General features: G+C 40.5%; 1 protein-coding gene across 2 annotated transcripts in view; it reads left to right on the top strand.

Annotated features, from left to right (window-relative positions):
* The window catches only part of eml5 (EMAP like 5), a 72,275-nt gene that overhangs the window by 44,195 nt on the left and 2,829 nt on the right, over nucleotides 1-25,251 (top strand). Inside the window, exons 15-42 of one of the 2 annotated variants that reach the window (XM_072689541.1) lie at nucleotides 87-192; nucleotides 878-971; nucleotides 2,553-2,653; nucleotides 2,914-3,107; nucleotides 3,247-3,358; nucleotides 3,565-3,692; nucleotides 6,409-6,550; nucleotides 8,106-8,258; nucleotides 8,644-8,775; nucleotides 9,285-9,373; nucleotides 9,645-9,821; nucleotides 10,047-10,248; nucleotides 10,432-10,558; nucleotides 11,915-11,929; nucleotides 12,587-12,595; nucleotides 12,711-12,789; nucleotides 13,394-13,523; nucleotides 16,222-16,320; nucleotides 16,494-16,514; nucleotides 18,005-18,178; nucleotides 18,282-18,490; nucleotides 19,807-19,964; nucleotides 20,255-20,369; nucleotides 21,554-21,742; nucleotides 21,917-22,089; nucleotides 23,681-23,843; nucleotides 24,148-24,251; nucleotides 24,592-24,745. In XM_072689541.1, the coding sequence (XP_072545642.1) occupies nucleotides 87-192; nucleotides 878-971; nucleotides 2,553-2,653; nucleotides 2,914-3,107; nucleotides 3,247-3,358; nucleotides 3,565-3,692; nucleotides 6,409-6,550; nucleotides 8,106-8,258; nucleotides 8,644-8,775; nucleotides 9,285-9,373; nucleotides 9,645-9,821; nucleotides 10,047-10,248; nucleotides 10,432-10,558; nucleotides 11,915-11,929; nucleotides 12,587-12,595; nucleotides 12,711-12,789; nucleotides 13,394-13,523; nucleotides 16,222-16,320; nucleotides 16,494-16,514; nucleotides 18,005-18,178; nucleotides 18,282-18,490; nucleotides 19,807-19,964; nucleotides 20,255-20,369; nucleotides 21,554-21,742; nucleotides 21,917-22,089; nucleotides 23,681-23,843; nucleotides 24,148-24,251; nucleotides 24,592-24,745 (3,549 nt within the window). Of the gene's footprint in view, nucleotides 1-86; nucleotides 193-877; nucleotides 972-2,552; nucleotides 2,654-2,913; nucleotides 3,108-3,246; nucleotides 3,359-3,564; nucleotides 3,693-6,408; nucleotides 6,551-8,105; nucleotides 8,259-8,643; nucleotides 8,776-9,284; nucleotides 9,374-9,644; nucleotides 9,822-10,046; nucleotides 10,249-10,431; nucleotides 10,559-11,914; nucleotides 11,930-12,483; nucleotides 12,596-12,710; nucleotides 12,790-13,393; nucleotides 13,524-16,221; nucleotides 16,321-16,493; nucleotides 16,515-18,004; nucleotides 18,179-18,281; nucleotides 18,491-19,806; nucleotides 19,965-20,254; nucleotides 20,370-21,553; nucleotides 21,743-21,916; nucleotides 22,090-23,680; nucleotides 23,844-24,147; nucleotides 24,252-24,591; nucleotides 24,746-25,251 lie in introns of those variants that run through there. The other variant, XR_011980526.1, reaches the window with a different exon arrangement.

Below are 25,251 nucleotides of genomic sequence, written 5' to 3'. Positions count from 1 at the left end.
TGTTAACCTGGCCTCTCAGTTCTGGTCAAAGTGTGCATTTATTTCTAAAAGCTTTGAGATTCATACCTGTGTATTTGTTTTTACAGGTGGGACGAGACTCTGCTATACACGTCTGGGAAACAGAATTTTTGAAACCTCTGTCAGTTCTCAAAGGATTTCATCAGTTTGGAGTGTGCACTCTTGACTTTTCAGGTAATGTGCCAGTCCACAGTGTCTAGTTTCAGTACACATCACCTGTAACCAAGGTTTATAACCTTGGACTGATTTTTGCTATTTTAGGTCTAAAATCAGTAAACATTTAATGTTTATATTTAAAATATTATTTAAATATATTTTGCATAGTATATTTAAATCAGGATAATTGTACAGAACAAACAGACATGTTTTAATTTCATCAAAAGGAATATAATTCACGTTCTGTGACTGTTTTGCTCTGAAATGGAATTCTTAACTGTGGATAGCAGAGCTAATTTAATATTGACACCCTCAGCAATCCTGTTAGAGTGTGAGCTCTCTGTCTGTTGCCTGTCTGTCTGCTTGCTGGAAATAGCAACAGACACACTCACAGTACCTGTTCTGGGCGTGACCTGCGATCTGTGTGTTGAACTAACCCTATTGCTTCTTAAAGATCAAAGCAGTTGGTTCTTAAACACTGTCCGTTATCTATTTAAACACTATCCGTTTATATGCATGACCAAATGCTGGATGATAGAAATTCCTCCATGCCTCTGCTTATGTACTGTCATAATGCATTCCTAATGAGGTCTTTCTTTTATTGTTACAGTGGTCACATGCTAATAAGACAGTGATTACATAATGTGTCACACTGCTATGGCATTCATTAGCAGCTGATGCTGACTGTGCATCTTGTTTTCAGCTGATGGAAAGCGACTGGCCTCTGTGGGTCTGGATGACAATCATACCATTGTTCTCTGGGACTGGAGGAAGGGAGAAAAGCTTTCAGCTTTCCGGTTAGTTGCCTGTTATTAATATTTACATTTACATTTACATTTATGGCATTTAGCAGACGCTCTTATCCAGAGCAACTTACAGTGCTTTGCTATTACCCAAGAAAAACCTTAGCTAGTTAGAATAGACCAATAATTCAAAGGATACCTCTAAGCTTAGACATTACTAAACACTAAATATTATCTTGCTTTTATCAACATTTCACTGGTGATACATTACTGGCATTGAGATATATTTTCCCTTGCAACTCATCATCTTTCCCCAGTGTAGTTGAAGCCACATGCATGTTAACATTTGACATATAAAAAATGTGGAATTACAGTTTTTCTGCTACCTTGTGCTCTGCCTATTAAATAAGCACACTGCTACCTTTATTGTTGGATGCACTGTAACAGTTTCTAAGTGAGCATATGCACACACAATGGGATTTAGAGTTCAGTAACAGTGACAAAGGCTTGCATTAGAATAATGATAAATGGCTTTTACAGCGTAAGTAAAGTAACATAGCAAGTCTATTTTGGATGCTGTATTTGGAACTTGAATTTGTTGTTTTTGCTGTCGCCCCGTTTATTGCTTCATTCTGGTAATGGATTGACGTTTGTCGGATAGTAAATTGCTCTCCTCCCTGCATCTTTTCTAAGAACCTGACTCAAGCTCTTCCATTTATGTCTGTCTCATTCAGGCGTGGTCATTAGCTCAGCAGTCTTAACTTGCTGCTCTATCTTACTTGCCTTCTCTTTCACGTGACGAATGAGTGAGCCTTTATCCTGGGAAATGACCCTTTAATTCTTCGGTCAAAACACACATGACAGCCTATGTTTAACACAGTAATCGACACTATTGGATGTTCAGTGTTTATTCCAAGCAAAATACTCTGTTAATAGTGAAATTTGAGGAAACACTGGAAGAACTGTATGCAAGAGTGCTAATTATACTGGATGTTAACGTGTGATATATTCCTTTTCTTTCCTTCTTGTTGCTACTGTTGGTTTCATTGCTTGTGCGCTCAGAAGCTAGGGATAACGTGAGTGAGCTGCACCACAGGACCCTGGCAGGCAGCGAGGGTGGTAAGGCGGGTGGAAGTAAATAGGGCCTGACAGTGTAGCCACTGCTCACTGCTCTGCCCGCTTTGCGACAGGGCCTAATGTAGAGCAGGGGACAGCGTTGCTGGCTCTCTCTCTCTCACTCTCCCTGTGTCTCTCTTTCTATCCTCTCTACTGCCTAGGCTGCTGCGAGTCAGACAGTAAAAATGGCACAGCAGACAGCTCAATTACAGCCAAGCAGTGGCTCCCGTGAACTTTTAAACTGTTCTGTTATGACAGAGAGCAGCTTTACTCCGTTGCCTTATTTTTAGAGCTGACAAGTGTATCCATAGATAGATGGCTAATATTATTAAGATATATCTTTACATTCCTGCTGTTTCAGACTGAATCTTGGCTCCTCTCAATGTTTCTTCTTCTCTTTGCCACTGTCGCTTTTGACTTCTTCAAAAGAAACTCGGACCAAGCTCTCTGTAAAACATTTGTTGTCAAAAAAGCTTTGTAAATATATTTAAATTAAATTGAATGAATTTGTTTTTTCAGGGGGAGCAAGGACAAAATATTTGTTGTTAAAATCAATCCGTATATGCCTGACAAGCTTATCACTGCTGGAGTCAAGCATATGAAGTTCTGGCATAAAGCAGGTAAGATAGTGAACCATTGGCCAGTTGGCATAAAAGGATACATTTATGTGATTTGGTCCAAAATGGTTACTCTATTAAACCTGTATAAACTTACTTTAAAGCAACATTATGCAGCATTTGTACCTTACAATAACAGGCTCAAGTCAGTGTATGGCTCCACTGACTTGTAAATAGGAAAGTAGTGACTCTATGGGTCTGTTGATATCAGATGAAATCAGATTTTACTTTCCTGCATAAAAAGTCTTTCTGTGTTTGCCTAGGAGGAGGTCTGATAGGGAAGAAGGGCAGCATGGGGAAGACTGAGACCATGATGTGTGCAGTGTATGGCTGGACAGAAGAGATGGTGTTCTCTGGGACATGCACTGGAGACATCTGCATCTGGAGGGACATGTTCCTGGTGAAGACAGTCAAAGCCCATGATGGACCAGTCTTCAGTATGCATGCCCTGGAGAAGGTACCCAGAGAGAGAAATAGCAACTTGCATATTAATCATTGAAATTTGAAATGATCAACTTGATTTATTGAAGTGCAGGTACTGTCATGTTTGTATGAGCGGTTTAACCATTAATGAATAATTTTCCTCTTGCCTCTAGGGCTTTGTGACTGGTGGAAAAGATGGCATAGTTGCTTTGTGGGATGACACTTTTGAGAGGTGCCTCAAGACATATGCCATAAAGAGATCTGTGCTTGCCCCAGGGTCCAAAGGTAGGCATCTGATCTTTTACATTCTTGATTCAGAGCATGTAATCACATAAAGAGCGTCATAGCTTTTACCACTGTGTCATTGAAGAGGTGTGTTTATTAGAGCACCTCGTAGCTGTAATTTCCACAATGGAACATTTTCTGTATTGTTTCTCATGAACAAAGTCAAGGTCACTGATGCATCAGGACATATCACGTCTCCTGTGCAGGATTATTATTAGAGGACAATCCCTCCATTCGTGCCATATCTCTGGGTCATGGACACATACTTGTAGGAACGAAGAATGGGGAGATTTTGGAGGTGGACAAAAGTGGGCCAATCACTCTGCTGGTCCAGGTAAGGAGTGTTGTATTGTCTCTTTCCACAGGTTTCATAAATAAGATGTGAAGGATTTCTAAGGACGTTTTAAAGAAAGTTTCTGGGTCTGATCTTTGATCAGTATTGGTTTAAAGTATAATACTTGAATGGTCAGGTGTTATGATGCGTGAATGAATTGAAAAGTTAAATAAATTGAATGTCCAGTTAATTACAGTTTAGGAATGGTAATGAGAGTGCAGTGGAGTTAGACTGAAAGGCAGCATTCATCACAATAACCAGACACCTACACAAATCCTCCATGAGATCTGATGTAAACCTGCATAAACATTTATTAAGGCTTTTTACACCAAGTGTCCGGTGTCATTAAGGCTGCAATTTGTAAATTCTGAGATGATTTCAAGTGTTATGGCAACTGATTTGTGTATGTTGGTGTGTGTCCGTTTGTGTCAGTCAAAAAAAAAAGATTATGTAAGTGTTGTGCACCCGTATGCTTTACTGTCATATGTATGTTGTATATCATATGTAAATAGAGTTCATGCTATAACATAAAGCAGTACAGTGAGAAAACAGTTTTACCTTCAATTAAACCTCAAAGGGAGTTTTACTCTCAATAAATTTTGTAAGAAGTGATTAATTGGCTGCCCACTATTACAATACAAAACAGATGCTGATAGACATTAAATTTTTTGTTACATATAAAGACTTTCATGTTCACATTTTCCAGCGCAAAATTGGCATAAGCCCTGAACTGATTTATCATTTCAGTTAGCTTGAAATCATACTGGATATGTTTTACTTTGTTATTTCATGTCCTTGATCATCAGCATAGTCCAGTGGGTCTTGTCATTTTTGTTTCTCCATAACCTTAGATCAAGGGGTACTAACACACAGTAATTTTTTTATGCTTGCACTGGAAAAGGCATAAATAGCACTTTCAGTAGGGCAGCACAATATGTCGTTTCAGCATCGTCATCGAGCAATGTGGGCATGCACAATAGTCACATTGCAGGATGTGCAATATCATATGAGGCCAATTTAATAATGTTATTAAATATTACAACTTGTTTTGCTGCTGATTCAAAAGAAAAATCCACACTGTGACATTTTCCGTGACAGATCTACCAAAGGCAGATTAGATCTGCCCAGTATTCTTTACTTTTCTCCAATGAAGTCTTTGGATTTGATTTGGTCTTTGGTTAATTTAGTTCATTAGGAGAGTAGTGTGGAAGAGGTCAGCTGTTATGATTTACGGATGTTGGGAACTAAATTTGTTTACAACCCAGTACACCATCTGACATCAGCTGAACTTGTTTCCAATTGTAAACTTAAAAAAGAAAAAAAGCGGTGTTAGTTTTCACTTTTTCTGTGAAAAAGCAGTGTTAGTTTTCTTTTTGAGATGTTGCTGTAGGTTAATATGATGGAGTATATTTGTTTACACTCTTTCTGAAAGAGAAGAAAAGGTAGGAAGTCCAGTCCTTTCTTATTTTGATACTATTTGTATCAATTATCTGAATGTTGTCAATTAAGATTATATTGTAATTTTAAAGAATGAGACATTGAATGATCTTCAGAAGAAAATCTTTAAATCTTAAAGGATAAAGGATAAAGGATAAAGGTGCACGTATTCGTCACTGTACAGTGTGGACTGTACAGCGAAATGTGTCCTCCGCATTTAACCCATCTGGTAGTGAACACACACTCACACTCACACGTGTTAGGGGCAGTGAGTACACACACACACCCAGAGCGGTGGGCAGCCAACTCCAGCGCCCGGGGAGCAGAGAGGGTAAAGGGCCTTGCTCAAGGGCCCAACAGTGGCAGCTTGCCGAGCCCGGGAATCGAACCCACAACCCTGTTATCGATATCCCGGCGCTCTAACCGCTGAGCCACCACTGCCCCATAGCCACCGCTGCCCCATAATTAATAATTCCACACTGCTGTTAGTGGTGGAAATAAGGAGGTTTGGGCTTTTTTTTAACCGTAGAACACAAGCATATATGAATGCGAAGGTACAGCTAATTGATTGTGTATTCAGTTCCTTTCAGAGGTTTTTCTTAATGGTGCATTATAAACAGGACAGCTTGTGCTGGTTTAGGCACAACAGATGGCTGGACAGCCTTGAATTTCACCAAGTGTTCCAGTTCCAATGAAAAAAAGAAATTTCGAAATGAATGCAGGTGTTGTGTGGGCCTGGATTTGGTAATTAAGTCGAGCCCACTCTCCAAGAGTTGGTAGATCAGACCTAAGAAGGATTGTTGTTTTGGGGAGGTGGCTTAATGACAGACTTTGCTTATCGCATAAATAATGTCAGAATTGAATTCAGTCCATTCTGTCCATGTGTACTGTAGGTATTCATGAATTACACCTTTTAAGCCATCCCTTTTATAGCTGCTTTGTTATAAAAAAAAAATAAACACTTTTATCTGTCTTATTAATATAAATTTGGTTCAACTGCATTGTTACTGAATTATTTCCTAGCCTCTGTGTTTAAACAGGGTGTCCTGGGTGATGCACAGCACTCTTCAAACTGCTGCTCTGGATCTGGATTCCCTAAAACAGTCAGCATTAAGCTTTGGACAATCTCTCTCTACCATGTAATGGTGATCATTACACTGCAAAGCTTTTGGGGAACAGAGCTCCGAGTGCTGCAGTGAAAGAGTCCCCAGGTGCACCCACAGGCCATTAATCAGAGTGCGTGCTGCATTGAAGTGTGTGTTCTGTTTTGGGCATCCAGGGTCATATGGAGGGAGAAGTGTGGGGTTTGGCCACCCACCCTCACCTGCCACTGTGTGCCACTGTGAGTGATGACAAGACCCTGCGCATCTGGGATCTGTCTCCCAGCCACTGTATGCTTGCTGTGCGCAAACTCAAAAAAGGTAAGGTAAAAAGATGTTTCTTTGTTGATGCTAGGGCTGTCACATAGATTAAACATAGGTCATTCTCACTGAACTGGCAGTGATTGGTTGGCTGTTTACATGATGATATATTTTAATATTAATTTGCATATTTATTTGTTTTACTCTCTTGTTTTGGCCACTATTACGATTAGAAACAGACAATTAGGGCAACACCCACTTAGTATACATTTTATTTTTATATCAAAGGCTTTCTTGTTTATATAACAACAAACACTGTTGTGTCCTCCAGCAAAAGAAAGCCCAAACCCCAAAACTGTTATTCAGCAGTCTTTACTTGTTATATTTCCTCCCACAAAGTTTACATACACCCAGCCCACTAATGATAGCCCAAGTCAAAGCTGATAAAACAGTAAAAAGAACGTACAGAGAGCAGCACATCACCTTCAGACTCTGCTAGTTATGGGCCCCTGTGAATGTGACTTTTCTTGTTCCAGCATCGGCAGAAGGGGAGCTTTAACTCGGCAGGCAACAAAGTAAAAGCCAAGGGGAGCAAATTGGGATCCACACTAGACTCAAAGTCCTAAAGTCACATACTTACTATTAATACATAGAAATATTGATCGTCTGAAATGACAGTATATGACTTGGGAAAACAAAGCCTTGAATACTATATGTAACCAGTTTCTGTGCTCACTGCTAGTAGAGTATGAAAGTGTTTTTAGGGGCTTTTAAAGGATTAGTGTAATAGAAGGCATTTGAGAAACAGTGAAACTGTATTCTGAGTAACCCACTGCCTAATTATGGATGCTTTCTGCAGCTCTACTCTCCATGTAGTTTTTGTTCATAGAGAGTGTGATGTTGGCTCTCTATCAATTATTGGACCTTTTTTTTAACTGAAAAATATAAGTTGAGCGAATCTCTTTCAGCAAATTGCAAATTAATACTAAGAGCATATTGACTTTCTGCAGGCAGAGGCACTTAAGAAAATTGTAGCAATGAAAAGTTCTCCAATCCCTGGCAGTCATCTTTGTGCAGCCCTGTAGACAGCCGTGCATCAATATCGACCAAATCAGTTTAATCAAATTATTGCGAGGAGATCAAAAACTGTAACTCTCTACAATTAGATTAACATCAGATTCATTTAAATCATTTTGAAAACACTAAATTTGAATGTTTGTGCATTTTCTGTGTTAATTAGGGTGAATTAGCCTAGGAGTACATTTTTCTTTGGGGTGGTTCCTGTTTGAAGATTGATCTATACTAATCTTAGATTGAGAACATTTAAATTAATATTTTGGGACATTTATTAGAAGTGATTTGGATCTTGTTAACCCAAAGTTTTACTGACTTTTGTTTATATAAGGAAGAGCTACACCATGTAGGTATTCCACATTAGAGCAGTTGACCCTACATAAAACAGTAGGTTCCTGCTTATGCCTTGTGCTCTAACAGCATTTTGTTTATTTGCTTTGAAACCATAAGCAATGTTCTGGTAGATTAGTTGTTCCGGCAGCAGAAAATGTTGGTTGGAGTGCAGGCACATGAATGTAACAGTATGATTGTGGGTCTGCAGGTGGCCGCTGCTGCTGTTTCTCTCCGGATGGCAAGGCTCTGGCAGTGGGTTTGAATGATGGCAGCTTTCTCATCGTTAACGCAGACACTCTGGAGGACCTTGTGTCATTCCACCACCGCAAGGACATCATCTCCGACATCCGTTTCTCTCCAGGTTAGTTGGCACCCTGGTGCTGGCACACAAGCCAGATACGTCTGAGACAGTGTTCCATTTATTCTGAGCCGCAAATAGAGCTTGCCTGGGTTTGAAATTTGAAAATGAAATCCAGCACAGTCAGACTATAAGGAATGAAAAAAAGTGAAAAAGTTTTATATGAAGGCATGTCTTTTCTAAATAACTGCTCTTGAGCTTAAGAGCATGTGGCATTAATTAATTGACATAGACATGTTCAGTGTGATAGTATACGCTGTTTTGGGCTTTCACATGCTGTATGCTAATGCAATTAGGCTAAGATATTTTGTGGAATAAATTAGCATGTTAATGAGAATAAGTTTTGCATGCAGTTTAAAGAGCTAGTAAATTGGTCTGCTTGCCGCAGGTTCTGGAAAATATTTGGCAGTGGCATCAGGCGACAGCTTTGTGGATATATACAATGTGATGAGCAGCAAGAGGGTGGGCGTTTGCAAAGGCTCCATGAACTACATCACCCATCTAGACTGGGACAAAAGAGGTGAGCGAGTACTATAAAACATACAGATAAATGTCAGATAAACATAGAGGAGAAAATGTGTGTTTTAGATGTTTGGTCTTAATTTCATCTTCATATTGAGAGATGGAGGTAATTTAACAAAAATAAACCTAAAGAAATGTTGTTTTTAAATCATTTGCAAAATGTAACCTTTTCCACTGGTGGAAATATTAGTTTTTTTTTGCCCAAAGATTCTACTTTCTCTGCTGCATATTCCAATGTCCTTGCTTTTTAAACCCTTACACTGTTTTATTTTGATTAATTGGAAAAGTTCCACTCCACCTTCATTTGAACGCTGGCTTAAAGATGATGTCTCTACCTGGAAAAAAATTAGACACACACTTAAAGATAATACACGTCAATATATTGTGGGCCCCCATTTTGTCCTTTTCCCTGAGGTCAGACAGTCTGGTATTGTAATCACAATTAAAATTGAACAATTGTGGAATTATATGGTAAGCATTTGTTACAGTTGTATCTTCTCTCATCAGGGAAGCTTTTGCAGGTCAACACTGCAGCTAAGGAGCAGCTATTTTTTGAGGCCCCTCGTGGGAAGAAGCAAACCATTCCTGCCACAGAGGTGAGGGTGCCGCTCAGGATGTTTCTATGGCACTGCCGCAGTTACTGTTGACTTGCCCTTATTCTGGGCTTCAACAGGAGGAAGGGCACTTATAAGGGCAAGAACATGGCCCACTTTTTATTTGCACAAGTCTAAATTTGGAGGCGAAGAATTGGGACGCGCTTAAGACCACTAGAACTTTATCACAGGCACTTACCTTACTAGCTTTTGATTGTGTTGGAGCAGAGTGGAAACATTTCAGTTTGTACCTGTCTAATATGTTTGTTTCCAGGTGGAGAAGATTGAGTGGAGCACATGGACATGTGTGCTAGGAAGCTCCTGTGAGGGCGTCTGGCCAGTGGTCAGTGAGGTTACCGAGGTAACTGCTGCGTGTCTTAGCAACGACAGGCAAGTGCTGGCAACAGGTGATGACCTTGGATATGTCAAGCTCTTCAGGTATCCTGTTAAGGTAAGAATGATGCTCATTAATACTACAATGCAGTTCTGTATGTGATGAACAGCTGGAAATTGAGTCTGATTTAGAGCATGAGCATATTTTTCTGCTCATCATTTTTGGAAACTCTAGATTGTAAGTGTATGACTCATAGTTTTTGTTTATGAACCTTCATTATTAACAAAAATATGTGTTAATTACCACATTGTTTTAAATGCTCTATCATGTGTCTTTGTCCAGGGAAAGTATGCTAAGTTTAAGCGCTACGTGGCTCACAGTACCCATGTGACCAATGTGCGCTGGACGCACGATGACTCTCTGTTGGTATCAGCTGGTGGAGCTGACACCTCTCTCATGATCTGGAGCCATGAGGCAGAGGGCTGCCGGGAGGTGCGTCAGTGCGACAGCGAGGAGTCCGACATCCAGAGTGAAGATGATGGGGGTGAGAGGAACTGAAAGCTCAATGTAGCCTTATACCTGATTGAGGTTATATGCTTGCCAGCTTTTAGGAGAAAATAGTCATACTTCATGTGACTACTTTTTTTCTTTCAGCTAAAATGAGGTGTTCCAGGCATTAAAGTGAAGTGTCTTCTCATCCTCTGCCCTGTCCTTTTGCTTCTTGCAGGGTATGACAGTGATGTGACTCGGGAGAACGAGATTAACTATGTAATCAAGGCCTTATCCACCAACATGCGGTCCATGACAGGGGTCAAGCCCCACTTACAACAGAAAGAGCCATCAGTAGATGAAAGGTATGTTTGGACAGACATGTTTTACTTCCACTCCCTAATGATTTGCCTGCTTTTAAAGTTCAGTTCTATATCTGATACTTGGTCCAAGGTCTTCCCTGTCTTGGGAATCAGGTTTCCCTTTTTAACAGTGTAAACAGTGATGGTTCAGGGGAAGGGGTGTCATTTAAGGAGTTTGCTTAAGCAGTTACTGAATACTGAGTTATTGTCATCAGAGGACCCCTTTTTTATTCGGTACCTTACAAGGACTGTGTATGGAGATATGATACACATCACAATACAAGGGTTACATTTCACTATATTGCAATGCTGTAAGCTAGGCAATGTATTGAGATTTATTTAAATCAAACTGTCTGAAAACTAGTATAAAAATGCACCACCATATACATAAAATTATACATAAAAAATTATAAAAGTTGCCTTTTAATGCAATCAGAACAGTGGGATCTGAAGACTGTTACCTTGCTGTTATCACTGTTATCTTGCAGGCTGGGTTTGAACACAACAAAAAAAGAACCACTGTCTGACACAAATCCTAGCATATAAGCTGTTAATTAAAAATAATTTTGTGTGTCTAAGAATAAACACAGTATTGCAAAACATAATATTGTGATACCCATTTTGACTGTTTATATTTGTATATATTTGGCTAATGTGAAGTGTTTCCCCTATCAGTGTTCAGTGCTATTCTCCTGTTCTTCAGAATTTCATAGTGCACGTTTAGCTCACATTCCTACACCACTAATAGTTTGTGTTTTGCTGTGGTTTAGATGGGCTCATGTGGGTGTCATTTTACCTAAAGCCAAACTCTGTACTGTGTCAAGATACAACTAGGGAACTTTACACATTTAGAAAGCTCCTCACGAATGAATTAACTCATGCAGTGCAACCTCTCAGAAAAATGAAAGCTTTCAATGTGCTTTTGTAGGTAGGTCATTTAACAGAGGAGATTTCACTGCACAGCTTAATATGCACTAAAACTCTCCACTGCTGTCAAGTTGCCCAAAGACACTTGACTGACAGCTAAATCATGCATCATAATGTCTCTGTGACCATTTGACTATTGTTCATTTAAATAAAACGAATAAATTGAAAGATATGTTATTCGTTTGATATGATATGTTTTTGCCTACACGTTGAGGGTACACCCCAGCAGTGGTCAAGTCTTTGATTGTCTGTATTCCACAAAAAAAGATTCATTTTTGCCTGTGAAACATCACAGTATTGATTGAAAGCAGAATGATGATATATGGGGCACTTTGGCTTTGAGTAATATGGCACCCTGGTGTCTTTCTCTTCCTCTTTTCCTTACTCCTGTGTCTATCTCTACCCTGCACTCTTCTTTGTCACCATGTGAAGGCAGGGGGTAGTCAGGTAAGGATGACGAAGTACTCATTGAGAAAACTACTGCTCTCTGTGTGCTCTGTGAATTTCCGCAACACCATTCTGCAGTGGTCATCGTTTCCATTCAGCTCACCTTTTGCCATTCCCTTCATCAAAATAATAAGTGCAACTTAGCGTTTAGCTGATGTTTCTTTATGGAACGCTTACTGTAGGTGCTTTGACAGCAGGGGATTGCAATCCCACATTAGAATAGATAGCACTGCATTACAGTAAGTGCTTGGCTGGCTGCCCTTCCTTCATCGCTTTAAAGTCATTCAGCTTCTGGTCATGCCAGCAAGAGGCAAGAATTTTGGGTTCTTTGGACCTAAGCACATTCTTTTTGTACTTCACATGGTCAGTAACCTTATTTGAAGTAGAAATTTGAATCTCTTGTTTTGGGGTAAGTAAGCCTCTTGCTTTGCCAGCTGTAAGTTGATTTAGGCCACATACTATTACACTTTTACATAATCATGGTTGTTGCTGAGAAAATAATTTGAGTTCATAGCTTCTCCAGCTCTGTATTGTGCATTTTTATGTGTTCTCAGTGTCCGTGTGTTGTGCTATTACGACCTGGTGCACTTTGATGACTGCTAAATGAGAGACAGTGGTTCTAATGTTCTCTCTTTTTTTGTCAATGCTTCCGTAAAGGGGCTCGAGGTAAGATTACCCTGCTGTTCTCTGCCTCTTTTTCTTTTAAGGTGAATTATTTTAATGAACTATTTTATTGTAAATTATTTTTAGTTTTAATCATTTATGCTTTATTTGGGAATAGACCCCCAGTGAGCAGGGCTTTGCCAGTGCCAGAGAAACTGCAAACCAACAATGTGGGCAAGAAGAAGAGGCCCATTGAGGTAAGTGTAAGACAGACTGGCACACCAAATGTACAACAGCACATATCATCACTGTGACTCCAACTTTACGGGTGTAAAAAAAGGCAGCATGCTTTAACTTTCACTGGAAATCAGTGTGAAAAGATTTCTCTTGGTTTATTCATCAAGAAACTTTGTAACATGTAACAAAAATGGCAAAAATGAAAAGAAAAAAAATTGCATGACAGTGATGATATATTGTTTATAATATATCATATAAGAATATATGTATATAAGAAAATATCCTTCGTTTATTTTGCTTAGTGTGATTTTCTTTTTCTGGTAATCTGTCCATTAGCAGTATTGTGAATATGTGCATGCACAGTATAAAGTTCTTCCTGTCTATTCAGTGCATATCTCATCTGGTTGCTGAGTCAGAAGCCTGTTTTATGGTGGACTCTAGACACACAGAGCCCAAGGGAGACCCATTAGCTTCGCTCATCTTGTTAACCTCGCTTAATTTAATTGCAGCATGGTTCCTCTCTGCCTGTCCTTTCTCATCCTGAAAGCAGAGTCCCTTAACCTCTCTGCTATTGCCATGGAGATGACCCCTGACCCTAACCCCTCTCTTTCACTCTTCCTGCAGGACCTGGTGCTAGAGCTAGTGTTTGGTTACCGGGGCAACGACTGCCGCAACAATGTGCATTACCTGAATGAGGGGGCGGATATTATCTACCACACAGCCTCAGTTGGGGTTGTCCTCAACTTGACAACAGGTATAACTGCTCCCTTCCTAAAAGAGGTTCCCTAAAACGTCATGCCGAAGAATCTGAAAATAGCTTTAACTAAGCTTGGATGACAATGTCAATTTCGATTAACATCTGCAGAATTACAAGGTACCACATGTGAGCACTACATAGCACTACATAGCCTTAAGATAGATAAGATAAGATAAGATAGTCCTTTATTAGTCCCGCAGTGGGGAAATTCACAGTGTAACAGCAGAAAGGGATAGCAGGACACTCAGTTACAAAAATTTAGATAAATAAATAATTTACACTACATACACACAATATAGATAAGAATTAAAAAAGCAATAAACAATATTATTTACAGCAAAAGACTCTTAATTGCACATGGGGGTGGGATATTGCACATAGTATTCCCTGAACATGAACATGTGTGTGTAGTTAAGTGTGTGTGTATGTGGTCCGCTGGGAGCAGTGCTGGTTGTGTAGTCTGACGGCAGCAGGAAGGAAGGACCTGCGATACCGCTCCTTCACACACTTGGGGTGAAGCAGCCTGTCGCTAAAGGAGCTGCCCAGTGCTGCCAGAGTCTCATGCATGGGGTGGGAGCTGTTCTCCAGCATGGATGCCAGCTTGGTTGTCATCCTCCTGTCTCCCACCACCTGCACTGGGTCTAAGAAGCACCCCAGGACAGAGCCGGCCCTCTTTATGAGTTTGTCCAGTCTCTTCTTATCTGCCGTCGAGATGCTACTGCCCCAGCAGACCACTCCATAAAAGATGGCAGATGCCACCACTGTGTCGAAGAACGTCCTCAGGAGCGCTCCCTGCACTCCAAAGGACCTCAATCTCCTCAGCAGGTAGAGTCTGCTCTGGCCTTTCTTGTAGAGAGCTGCAGTGTTGACTGACCAGTCCAGTTTGTTGTTCAGATGAACACCCAGGTATTTATAAGAGTCCACACTCTCGATGTTCATACCGCGGATGTTCACTGATGGAGGGGGGTGTCTGCACCTGCGGAAATCCACCACCAGTTCTTTGGTTTTTCCAGCGTTTATCTGCAGATGGTTCCGCAGACATCAGTCCACAAAGTCCTGAATAAGTTCTCTGTACTCGCTGTCCTCCTCATTGGATATGAGGCCGACGATCGCTGAGTCATCAGAGAACTTCTGGAGGTGACAGGTCGGTGAGCTGTACATGAAGTCAGCAGTGTACAGGGTGAAGAGGAACGGTGCCAAGACCGTTCCTTGAGGGGCTCCTGTGCTGCTGACCACCAAGTCAGAGACACAGTCCCGTGCCCTCACATACTGTGGTCGGTTGGTGAGGTAGTCCAGTATCCAGTTTGACAGGTGACTGTCCACTCCACAATGTCCCAACTTGTCCTTTAGGAGGCCTGGCTGTATGGTGTTAAAAGCACTGGAGAAATCGAAGAAGGTGATCCTCACAGTGCTGCCGGGCTTCTCCAGGTGAGAAAGAGCTCTGTGTAGAAGATAGATGACAGCATCATCCACCCCGACACCAGGCTGGTAGGCGAACTGAAGAGGGTCCATGGATGGGCTCACCAGAGGGCGAATGTGGTTGAGGACCAGCCTCTCCAGTGACTTCATCAGATGGGAAGTCAGTGCCACCGGCCTGTAGCTGTTTAGGTCCTTTGGGTGCTGTGTTTTGGACACAGGTACCACACAAGATGTTTTCCACAGCTGTGGTACTCTTCCCAGTTTCAGGCTCAGGTTGAACATATGCTCAACTACCCTGCACAGCTGATCAGCGCAGGACTTAAGGAGCCTGGCACTGATTCCATCAGGACCTGTAGCTTTCTTAGGCTTGATCTTCCTCAGCTCATTTCTCACCTGGGTTGTTGTGAAGGACAGGTTGGAGCAGGGGGGCTGGGTGCTGGAATGTGTGAATGGGTGGTTGATGCTGCCAGACGATGAGCCATTATGGGATGATGATGGTGATGATTGTGAGCCAGAAGTTCTGAGAGAAGAAGAAGAAGGGGGAGGGCAGCATGATGGTAGTGCTGCTGAGTGGGGATACAGTAACTTATAGCTTGCTGTTTTCCTAATAGGAGTATGATCTCCATGTAGGGGAATTTTATAATCAATACAGAATTTAACTGGAAGGCATTGCAGTTCTGATAGATCTGGGCTGATATGATCAAACGTTCTAGTTTTCGTAGTTTTGCAGCATTTGATGTTTACAGCAGTTCCTGCTGAAACATCCTGACAATAGTGCGTTGCAATAGTCTAGCCTTGGGGTAATAAAATGCGTGTACTATACTACTGTATTTTTCTGCATCATGTAGGAATAAGCCATTTTTAGCATGGCAGTGTTAAACTTCATGAATTATTCATTTATTAACGATATGTGTAAAAACTAATTCTGAGAGGCTTTTAATGGGCTTATTGTATGTGTGTTGTCATGTATAAAAGTCATGGAAATTGCCCTGGAAATGTTTTAGAAAATGTGAGGGAAAAAGTAGGATCGCTGATATTTATTTGGTTGGAAACCAAAATGTTGCCAGCCTGCCACATTGGGACAATAGACAAGTTCATCCATCTTTTTCTGTGTGCTGGAGTGCAGTCTAATGTACTGGAGTTTCTTTGGCATGTTCCCCAGCATTCTTTTCCATACTACAAAATCTGTTATCTAGTCCAAGAATCTGGCTATATTTGGTATCAATTATTATCCCAGATTTATTGTGTATTGAGTGTGCTCTGTGTTTTTTTCTAGCATGCCAGAGTTTCTATGTCGAACACAGTGATGACATTCTGTGCCTCACCATCAATCAACACCCTAAGTTCCCCAACGTGGTGGCGACTGGCCAAGTAGGTATGTTTGTGAGAAGTGGGCTGCTCTCTATATACCTCCCTTAATTTTACCTTAAATGTTTTCATAGCAAGTGTATATGAATTGTAAAGGCATTATGCTTTCATTTCCATATCATGTTGACATACCTTATATATCCTTTAACCTCCTAATATCCTTTTCATATTCTTGTGTAGGTGATGCTGGTGATATGTCAGGTAAGACATATTATCCACTGTTTTTAACTGTGATTGCAGAGCTCCAGTCTGAATTTGCTGTTCCTGCAGGAGCTGTGTCAGTTTGCTACTGCAACAAAGAAGCATTTAAACAGCCCAAGTCTGCTATATTATTATGTGCTTTACTATACCTACTACTAATACGCTCATAGCCTGCAAACACAAAATGAGTCTCTGATTGATATTTTACATGTACAGTACTGTGGACTGTGGAATGCACAAACTGACATTTTTATAAATGAGACATACTACTAATGAGGTTATTGTGTTAAAAGAGGCTATTGTTTTTATTCTTGCCCTGCCCTATTAGTATTGCATTGCACTGTGAGTTTGGTGGAATGCAGCTGATTTGTGTTGTAGTGATCTGAGAGGGTTGGTTTTAGTGTCAGGGTGGGCTTGGCTCAAGTTATTTCCAGCACACTGCCCTCTACTGGTTGTAAAGACACATGCAGTTTTACACACTCCACACAAACTTGATGGTTTGTTTAGAGTTACTTCCAATGACCAACCAAATCACTACTCACTAATGTAATAGTGTCAAATTAATTGTTTTGCAATTGACCTTTGCAAACATAGACCTTTAATACTGCAGTTTGGTGATCATTCAGTGCTCCAACTTTCAAAACATTAATTAATAATTATAATACACAAATGAACTTGCAGCAACCAATTAAATCAGCTACACTAGTCATTAATTTGATGTCCAACATATTATTTGGTAACTACTATGTTACTACAGATACTTTACCTTGGGGTTTAGGGAGTCAGACAGGTTTGAATTAGAGGCTGTTGAGGTGTTTTTGGTGATCAGATCACTTTTGGATTTCACTTGACCACATGAGAAGATGCCCAATGCGCATTGTGATCAGATCACTTAAACCACATGGTGGTCAACACATTTAAGTGTAAAGAGAATGCACAATACTACTAATGAGGCTATTGTTTTTAAAGTAGCAGTGTAATACAGCATCATCATCATCTACAGTTAGGCAAGAGAAAATACATCAGGAAAAAGTTAATGCCAATAATTATTACTGTTGTGAAAACAGTAAAACAAATTCTGTTTTTTTCTTATTCTCACTCTCTTACTGTCTGTTTGTGCGCCCTTATGCTTATTTGCTAGTAGATCATCGACCACAGCTGGTAGTATTATAGATTGTGTTCCCTTGCAGTTGAAATAGTTCTTCATGTGTTGCCCTGCATTATGGAAGCTCACACTGTTCCTCTAAACCTTGTATGAGTCAGTGTTGTGCCACCTTGGTGCTTTTTACACTGGAAAGTAAAATTGGGTCTTATCTGGTCACGCTGGGGTTGCACTAAAAAAAGTATAAACACAATCTTCCCCAAATATATCCAGAGACCATCCAGATTTGAAACATATGTAAAAAATGTTTTTAAAAAGGTTAGACTGAGTCCAACCCAGTTGTTTTACAAAGTCAGATCTTAAACCCGATTCTCCATCTGCATGACAGCCACATCCCCATCCATCCATGTGTGGGATGCCATGAACAAACAGACTCTGTCTGTGTTGCGCTGCTACCACTCCCGGGGCATCTGCTCAGTCAGCTTCAGTGCCACTGGCAAGCTGCTCCTGTCTGTGGGATTGGACCCCGAGCACACTATCACCATCTGGAAGTGGCAGGAAGGTACAGCACTGCTGATTCTCTCTGGCCTGCTCTCTGCTGTTTTACACCGAAACCAGTTGGAGTCATTTACTTATAGTAGCATCTGTTTATTATTGTTCCCAAGGTGCCAAAGTAGCCAGTCGCTCTGGCCACACACAGCGGATCTTTGTGGCTGAGTTCCGGCCGGACTCAGACACTCAGTTTGTATCAGTAGGGATAAAGCATGTGCGCTTCTGGACACTGGCAGGCAGGGCTCTACTCAGCAAGAAAGGAGTGATCAGCTCTATTGAGGATGCGCGCATGCAAACCATGCTCTCTGTGGCATTTGGTGCTGTAAGTATATCCCTTTATATCTAAATACACAGGTTTTACATGGCTGAGTGGTCTCAGATCTGAGTTGTTTAACAGTGGAGAATGAGGAATTCAATCCAGTTTTTTGCCCCCCTGTCCCAATTGGGCAATGCTATTTAACATTTTCAGACATATTACAGCTGCACAGTTCACACTTTAAAGCCCTGGTAACACATGTTAAAACACAAAGCAGAAATATGATAAAAACGCTCCTCAAAAATCGCCAAAATGCACACATCAGACCTCTCTGAGAACGGACTGGGCGTAATTTGATATTGTCATTTAAATGTGTGACGGACAGCCCTCTATTACTGGCAAACAACATTTTGTTTACTGGCCAAAAAGGAAAGCAATACAATAAAAAAATAGCAGACATTTATTAGACTTTGGAAAGATGAGGGCAGTGGTGGCTCAGCGGTTAAAGCACCAGTTTATTGATGACAGAGTTGTAGGTTTGGGCTCGGCAAGCTGCCACTGTTCACCCTCTCTGCTCCCTGGGCGCCACAGCAATGGCTGCCCACTGCTTCGGGCATGTGTGCTCACTGTTACTGTGTGTGTTTGATCATTAGTTTGTATGTGTGTGTTCTTTGCACAGATGGATTGAAGGCGGAGACTGAATACCATCTGTGTCCAACACAAATGATGAATATGGTTGTCTTGTCTAAGACATACTTTGTATATTTACCCTAGGGGCTTTGAGGAGCCAGTTTAATTTAATTAGACAGAAAACATTTTGAGAATTCCCATTAAATTCTGCCATTCATAAATCCAGCTTATGCCTGGTGTACCAAATAGGGCATGCCGCCAACCACATTACTTCAGTCGTCTATGTTTGGTAAAGTAGAACTTTTTCGCAAAGCTTTTGATTTTCCATCAGATGTCATTTTTAGTACCAAGCTGCTTATAAATAGTCTAGCGTAAAAGCTGTGCACTTCTTTGTCTTATGCAGCTAGTATAAACATGTTCTACCGAAGGGTAACTGCTTCCATTGCTTTAAAATCTTTCCAACTACAGACATGTTAGACCACTTGGTACTAGCTTAATATATAAATGTCCCATTTTTTTACCCAGAAAGAAATGTGTTTCTGCATGTATTGAATTGCAGTATAGGAAAAAAAATCTTTTAGAGATACAATGTATTTTCACTTAACTTGTCATATCAGTTTAGTCATGTAAGAGTATCAACAACCATGTGATATTGCCAATGAATGAGCTGTAAAACAGAGCTGTGCTTTGCCATGCTGTGCTGTTCTCTCTTTAGAGGTCACTAGATTAGTGCAGGTTTGTTTTCTTTTCAGAATAACTTGACATTTACAGGTACCATTAGTGGAGATGTGTGTGTATGGAAGGAACACATTCTAGTGCGAATTGTGGCTAAGGCACACACTGGTCCTGTTTTCACCATGTACACCACTCTGCGAGATGGACTCATTGTCACGGGAGGCAAGGAGCGACCGTGAGTCACCCACCTATTTCAGTTTGCTGTCCAGTGCTATTAAGATTTAACTAATTTAGAACACTGTAGAGAGAGGACTTTAATAACAGAGAAAATATTAATTTAATGTTAAATCTATATATAGTATATTTTGTTGAAAATGAGACTGAGCTGTGCCTTGTGTGTGTATGTTATGTTTAATGCATGACCTGTGTTGTGAAAGTGCAGTGCTATAGTAGGTAAGATGTGCTGTGTCTGAGTGCATGGCTTTTAGTATGTAAGCTGTGCTGTGTGTGTGCTGCACCCTGCAGGTCTAAGGAGGGTGGTGCACTGAAGCTGTGGGATCAGGAGCTGAAGCGCTGCAGAGCTTTCAGGCTGGAGACAGGCCAGATCATAGACTGTGTGCGCTCTGTCTGCAGAGGCAAGGTACAACACTCACACTGCACTCTGGAAGTAGACAGTAGACCTGCACAGACATCGAACATGTGGTTCCGGAAGAAAAAAACATACATGTCCTTGATCTCCAGTCGGTTATTAATCTCGAGGTTGATTATTATAGCGAGGAGCGTAAGGTTGGGACACACCAAAAAGTCTTTACACAAACCCAGCCCACTAGTGAAAGCTTTATTCAAAGCTGGTGAAGAAATGTGACAGCGACTTAAGAGTAAATATTGTATTGTTCATACTGGAGAACAACCAGACCTGAACTAGGCCTTGTGACTACAGCTTTTACTGTTTCAGTGGGAGGACCTCCGCACTAGGCTAAAAGCTAATGCCAGCCATCCATTTTTTTGCCATCTGTTCTTTCTATTGTCCACTCCCTGGAAAACAAACTAAACTTCCTCAGCTAACTACAAAACTGGAGCTAAACACACATCATAGGAAAGTACCCTTTGTGGGAGCATGGCTAAAAGCTAACCCAGCTACAATCCTAAAAAACTATAAATTAGTACAGTGTTTATGTTACAGAGTTGTAAATAGTCTTGTAACTTTTGTTAATTTTTCACCCCAACCAAGTTCATACTTGATACATAAAAGAACTTAAAAGACTCAGCATTTAGCAGACTCTCTTATTCAGAGCAACTTGCAAAAGTGCTTTGCTATTTACCCAAGAAAAACCTCAGCTAGTTTGAATAGACTAAAATTCAAAGTTCAAAGTTAAGACACACTAGTCAATAAGGTGACCACTCTACTTATCGCCCAAGTATTCTCGGAAGAGGTGGGTCTTCACTCTGCGTTTGAAGACAGCTTGATGGTGCGCAGAGGTAGACCAGCCAGAAGAGAGTTGCAGTAGTCAAGTCTTCAAGTGACATGAGAAATCTGCATGACCGAGTTCCGTTTGCAGTTCCCGGAATGTACAGCAGCTCTGTCTTGCTTGGGTTAACTTTTAAACATCAATTACCAGATAGATTGATTCATTGAAATTAAATAATAAAGTTCAAAGACTGGTTCTAAAATAATGCCTCATAGGTTGTTTGACTATTCCAAAGGATTTAGTATTATGTGATTATTCAAGTAGAATTATTATACAGTGTTTTGCTTTCTCCTTCTCTCTAGTTGTCTTAACTTGCTAATGGTTGGCTCACTTACTCCTCTATCATTTTGTTAAGGGTAAGATCCTGGTGGGCACGCGAAATGCTGAGATTATTGAGGTAGGCGAAAAGAACGCAGCATGTAACATCTTGGTCAACGGTCACATGGACGGCCCCATCTGGGGTCTTGGTGCTCACCCTACACGAGACGTCTTTCTGTCTGCTGCAGAAGACGGCACAGTGCGGCTCTGGGACATTCCAGAGAGGGTAAGCACTACACACACATCCACACAAAGCATCTTTGTGATACTAGTTATGTAATACTAGTGTCTGTGAAAGCATTTCATTCAGGGCCTGAAGAGCAGAACTAAGCAGGAAATGTTATTAGTGGTATGTATGAATAAAATGATACAGTGCTGCTTTCCTATATGCCAAATACAGAAGATGCTGAATAAGGTGAATCTGGGGCATCCTGCACGCACAGTCAGCTATAGTCCTGAGGGTGACATGGTAGCCATCGGCATGAAGAATGGAGAGTTCATCATTCTCCTTGTCACCTCACTCAAAATCTGGGGCAAGAAGAGAGATCGCCGCTCCACAATTCAGGATATCAGGTTATACTTTATTTTATTCTAACACTGTCTTCTCATTGATAAAACATCTAGAAACTATGGTGAAGTCCCCTTTAACTTGTTTTAATCTGCCACCAGTTTTTACTAGGAGTATGTGACCACATTTAACATAGTTAAATGGACTGGTGTGTGGAATTGGTGCTACACAGCAAAATTGTCAGTGTTAAATTAACACAGTTAAATTAACATTGTGAGTAGGAGTGTAACAGTACATAAAAGTCACAGTTTGGTTCAAACCTTAGTTTCAACTCATGGTGCAATATGACTACAGTACAGGGGAAAAAAAACACTAACTGAGGTTCCTTTTCATGTCATTTGTTGCACAGATTACAGTTTGCCCTATGTAGTGCCATATAGTCTCCCTGGGGTATTTAATACAGTCTGTAGCATGTTAATTAAGCAGTAAAGTGTAAACATTAGGAATATGTTTTCCCCCACCCAAACACAAAAATGCAGACATGTGATCCTCGCCTGATCCACTATAATTTTATGAGTCTTACAGCTTAAAGTTTCCAGGTGACATGCCCACTTGTGAGATTACCATATTTACCCTAATAGCGCATACTTAATATTCTCCGTGTGACTGCGTGCACCAAACGAATATGGTACACATACTGGTACCATACACATAGACATACTATTAAACATGTTGATTTAACACTGACATTTGCTGTGTAATGATTTCTATACTGCTATAAAAAGTGTTAAAAATAGCACTGAAAGATTCTGTATTTCTTGCTCCTGGGCTCCCCTACAGTCGGGAATTTTAATTCACGCTTTGAGCCACCACCAAAGAACATGCTGATAAGAACCATCACTTAAAGTGAGAGAATCATGTGTACTGAGGTGGTAGAGTAATATTACAGGATTTTTTTCATAAATACGACATAAATAAACATTATGTGGTGTTATGCAGTGTTACGCAGTTCTTGCAAGTGTTGTCCTGCCTGCTTCTCCAGAGTTACATGTAGTGCAGTAGCCACATGCCGAACCTGAAGTAGCAACGATAGAGACAATGTTACAAGTCAGTATAAATTTTTTACCTTGACATAACAGCTTTAAAAGGCTCCACTGACTTGTAATTAGAAGAGAAGCATGCTATTGTTGCTACTTTGGGCTCTGCACACTGCTAACTGAAAACTGTAACTTTGGAAAAGTGGGTAGGATAACACATATCCAGAGTCATATTTGTGTAAAATCCTGAAATGTTACTCTGCCATACAAGACCACATTCTTCTTTCACTTTGATGCTGGTTCCATATCTCTCAGCTTGTAAAATGTGTGCCCTTAGTTGATCAAAGTTTCACTGCTTAGAAATGCTTCATAATGCTTTAATGGCAAGATGTGTTCTGAAACTCACACGTCCCTAATACTTCCCCCACTTTTTATTTCAGGTGTTTTGTGATGTCAGCTGTATCTGAGACAAAATCATGCAAATTCTGCTTTTTCTAAATCAACTAAATTGTATAATATTGTAATGACATACTTGTATTTAATAGTCATTCCTCATTATTACTGTCATTCTTACTATAACTAAAGAATAGTTGACCATATTTCTCACGTTCGGTAACAGGTTCAGTCCAGACTCACGCTACCTTGCTGTGGGCTCAAGTGAGAATGCTGTGGATTTCTATGACCTGACGCTGGGACCGCAACTAAACCGCATTAACTGCTGCAGAGATATTCCCAGCTTTGTCATTCAGATGGACTTCTCTGCTGACAGCTGCTATATACAGGTGCAGCTATGTGTGTGTGTGTATGTGTGTGTGTTTGCTATCTAATGAACATATTGCATGTTTTGCTTTCATTAGGTGAAGGTCTGTGTTGTACATGCTACCGGATGGCTCTGCTTTGCATTTTAATGAGAAGTTATTATGTAGTATATTCATCTTTATACCCCTAGTGTCTATGCATGGTCATGTACATGTATGGAGATGTGTCTACCTTGTAATTCATTGTTCCAGAGATAAGTTCTATAACCAACTTTAAACATATTTGTAGTATATAATAATAATAATCTATCTGCATTTATTTCTGTAGTTGTCTACTGGTGCTTACAAACGGCTCGTTTATGAGGTGCCTTCTGGAAAGCAGGTCACAGAACAGGCAGTCATTGACAGAATCACTTGGGCCACCTGGACAAGGTAACTGCAGGAGTTAAGCATCAAGGGCCAGTGACTGCATCCACACACACGTTTTCAACAAATATTCAAACACCTCACATGCCGTTCATCAGTATTCAGACTCCTTGCAGTGTGCTGAACAAAGCAGACACAGAATTGCATCATGTCTCATCTACCCCCTCTTTTATCCGAATAGAAAGCTTGGTCTTAGAATATAAATTTTATTAAAAATCTTATTATTTTTTTTTAGTTCAGTAGTTTGTTCACGTTTATTATAGGATTTGAGATGGTTGCATCAGATCTCTAGACCTCCTCTGCAATAGTAATTTCTATGCATTACTTTATGTCTGGGTGTCTGCAGTGTGCTGGGGGACGAGGTTGTGGGAATCTGGTCCCGCAATACGGACAAAGCTGACGTAACATGTGCCTGCGTCTCCCACTCTGGCCTCAACATTGTCACGGGTGATGACTTTGGAATGGTAAAGCTGTTCGACTTTCCTTGTCCAGAGAAGTTTGTGAGTACACTCTGTTTTTATTCAGTTTGGGAAAATGTGTGTGTGCGTTAAACATGTAGAAATATAAAGACACTGGAAGCTATTTTATAGGCTGAAGTCAAGAGTCAAGAGTAAATGCTTATCATTTCTTGTTTGGTGTGCTCTGTTAATATGCTATTATTGCCAAGCCTTAAAGTGTAATTATGTGGTGTAGTAGACATGGCATCATGGGCCACCTGATTCACACAGGAAGTAATGATGGGCTGTAGAGAACCAGAATGAACATTTCAAGTGTGTTGTGATATAATCATGTAGAAACATAAGTAATAAAGTGACTAAAACTCATCTGATTGGATGTTTACAGCTGTTTAAAGGCGTGCATTTTGAAATACAAGCCACAAAAATAGAAAAGGGAATTGACTAATGGAATTAATGCTATCACACTTCTTTCACATCTTCCTATTAAACTCTTCCATTCTGTCAGATGCCTCATTTGCAACGAATAGTCAGAGAAGCAGAATATTTTA

The sequence above is a fragment of the Salminus brasiliensis genome, chromosome 10 (assembly GCF_030463535.1).
Source record: "Salminus brasiliensis chromosome 10, fSalBra1.hap2, whole genome shotgun sequence".
Taxonomy (NCBI): domain Eukaryota; kingdom Metazoa; phylum Chordata; class Actinopteri; order Characiformes; family Bryconidae; genus Salminus; species Salminus brasiliensis.
This window is presented reverse-complemented; position numbering and strand designations above follow the sequence as displayed.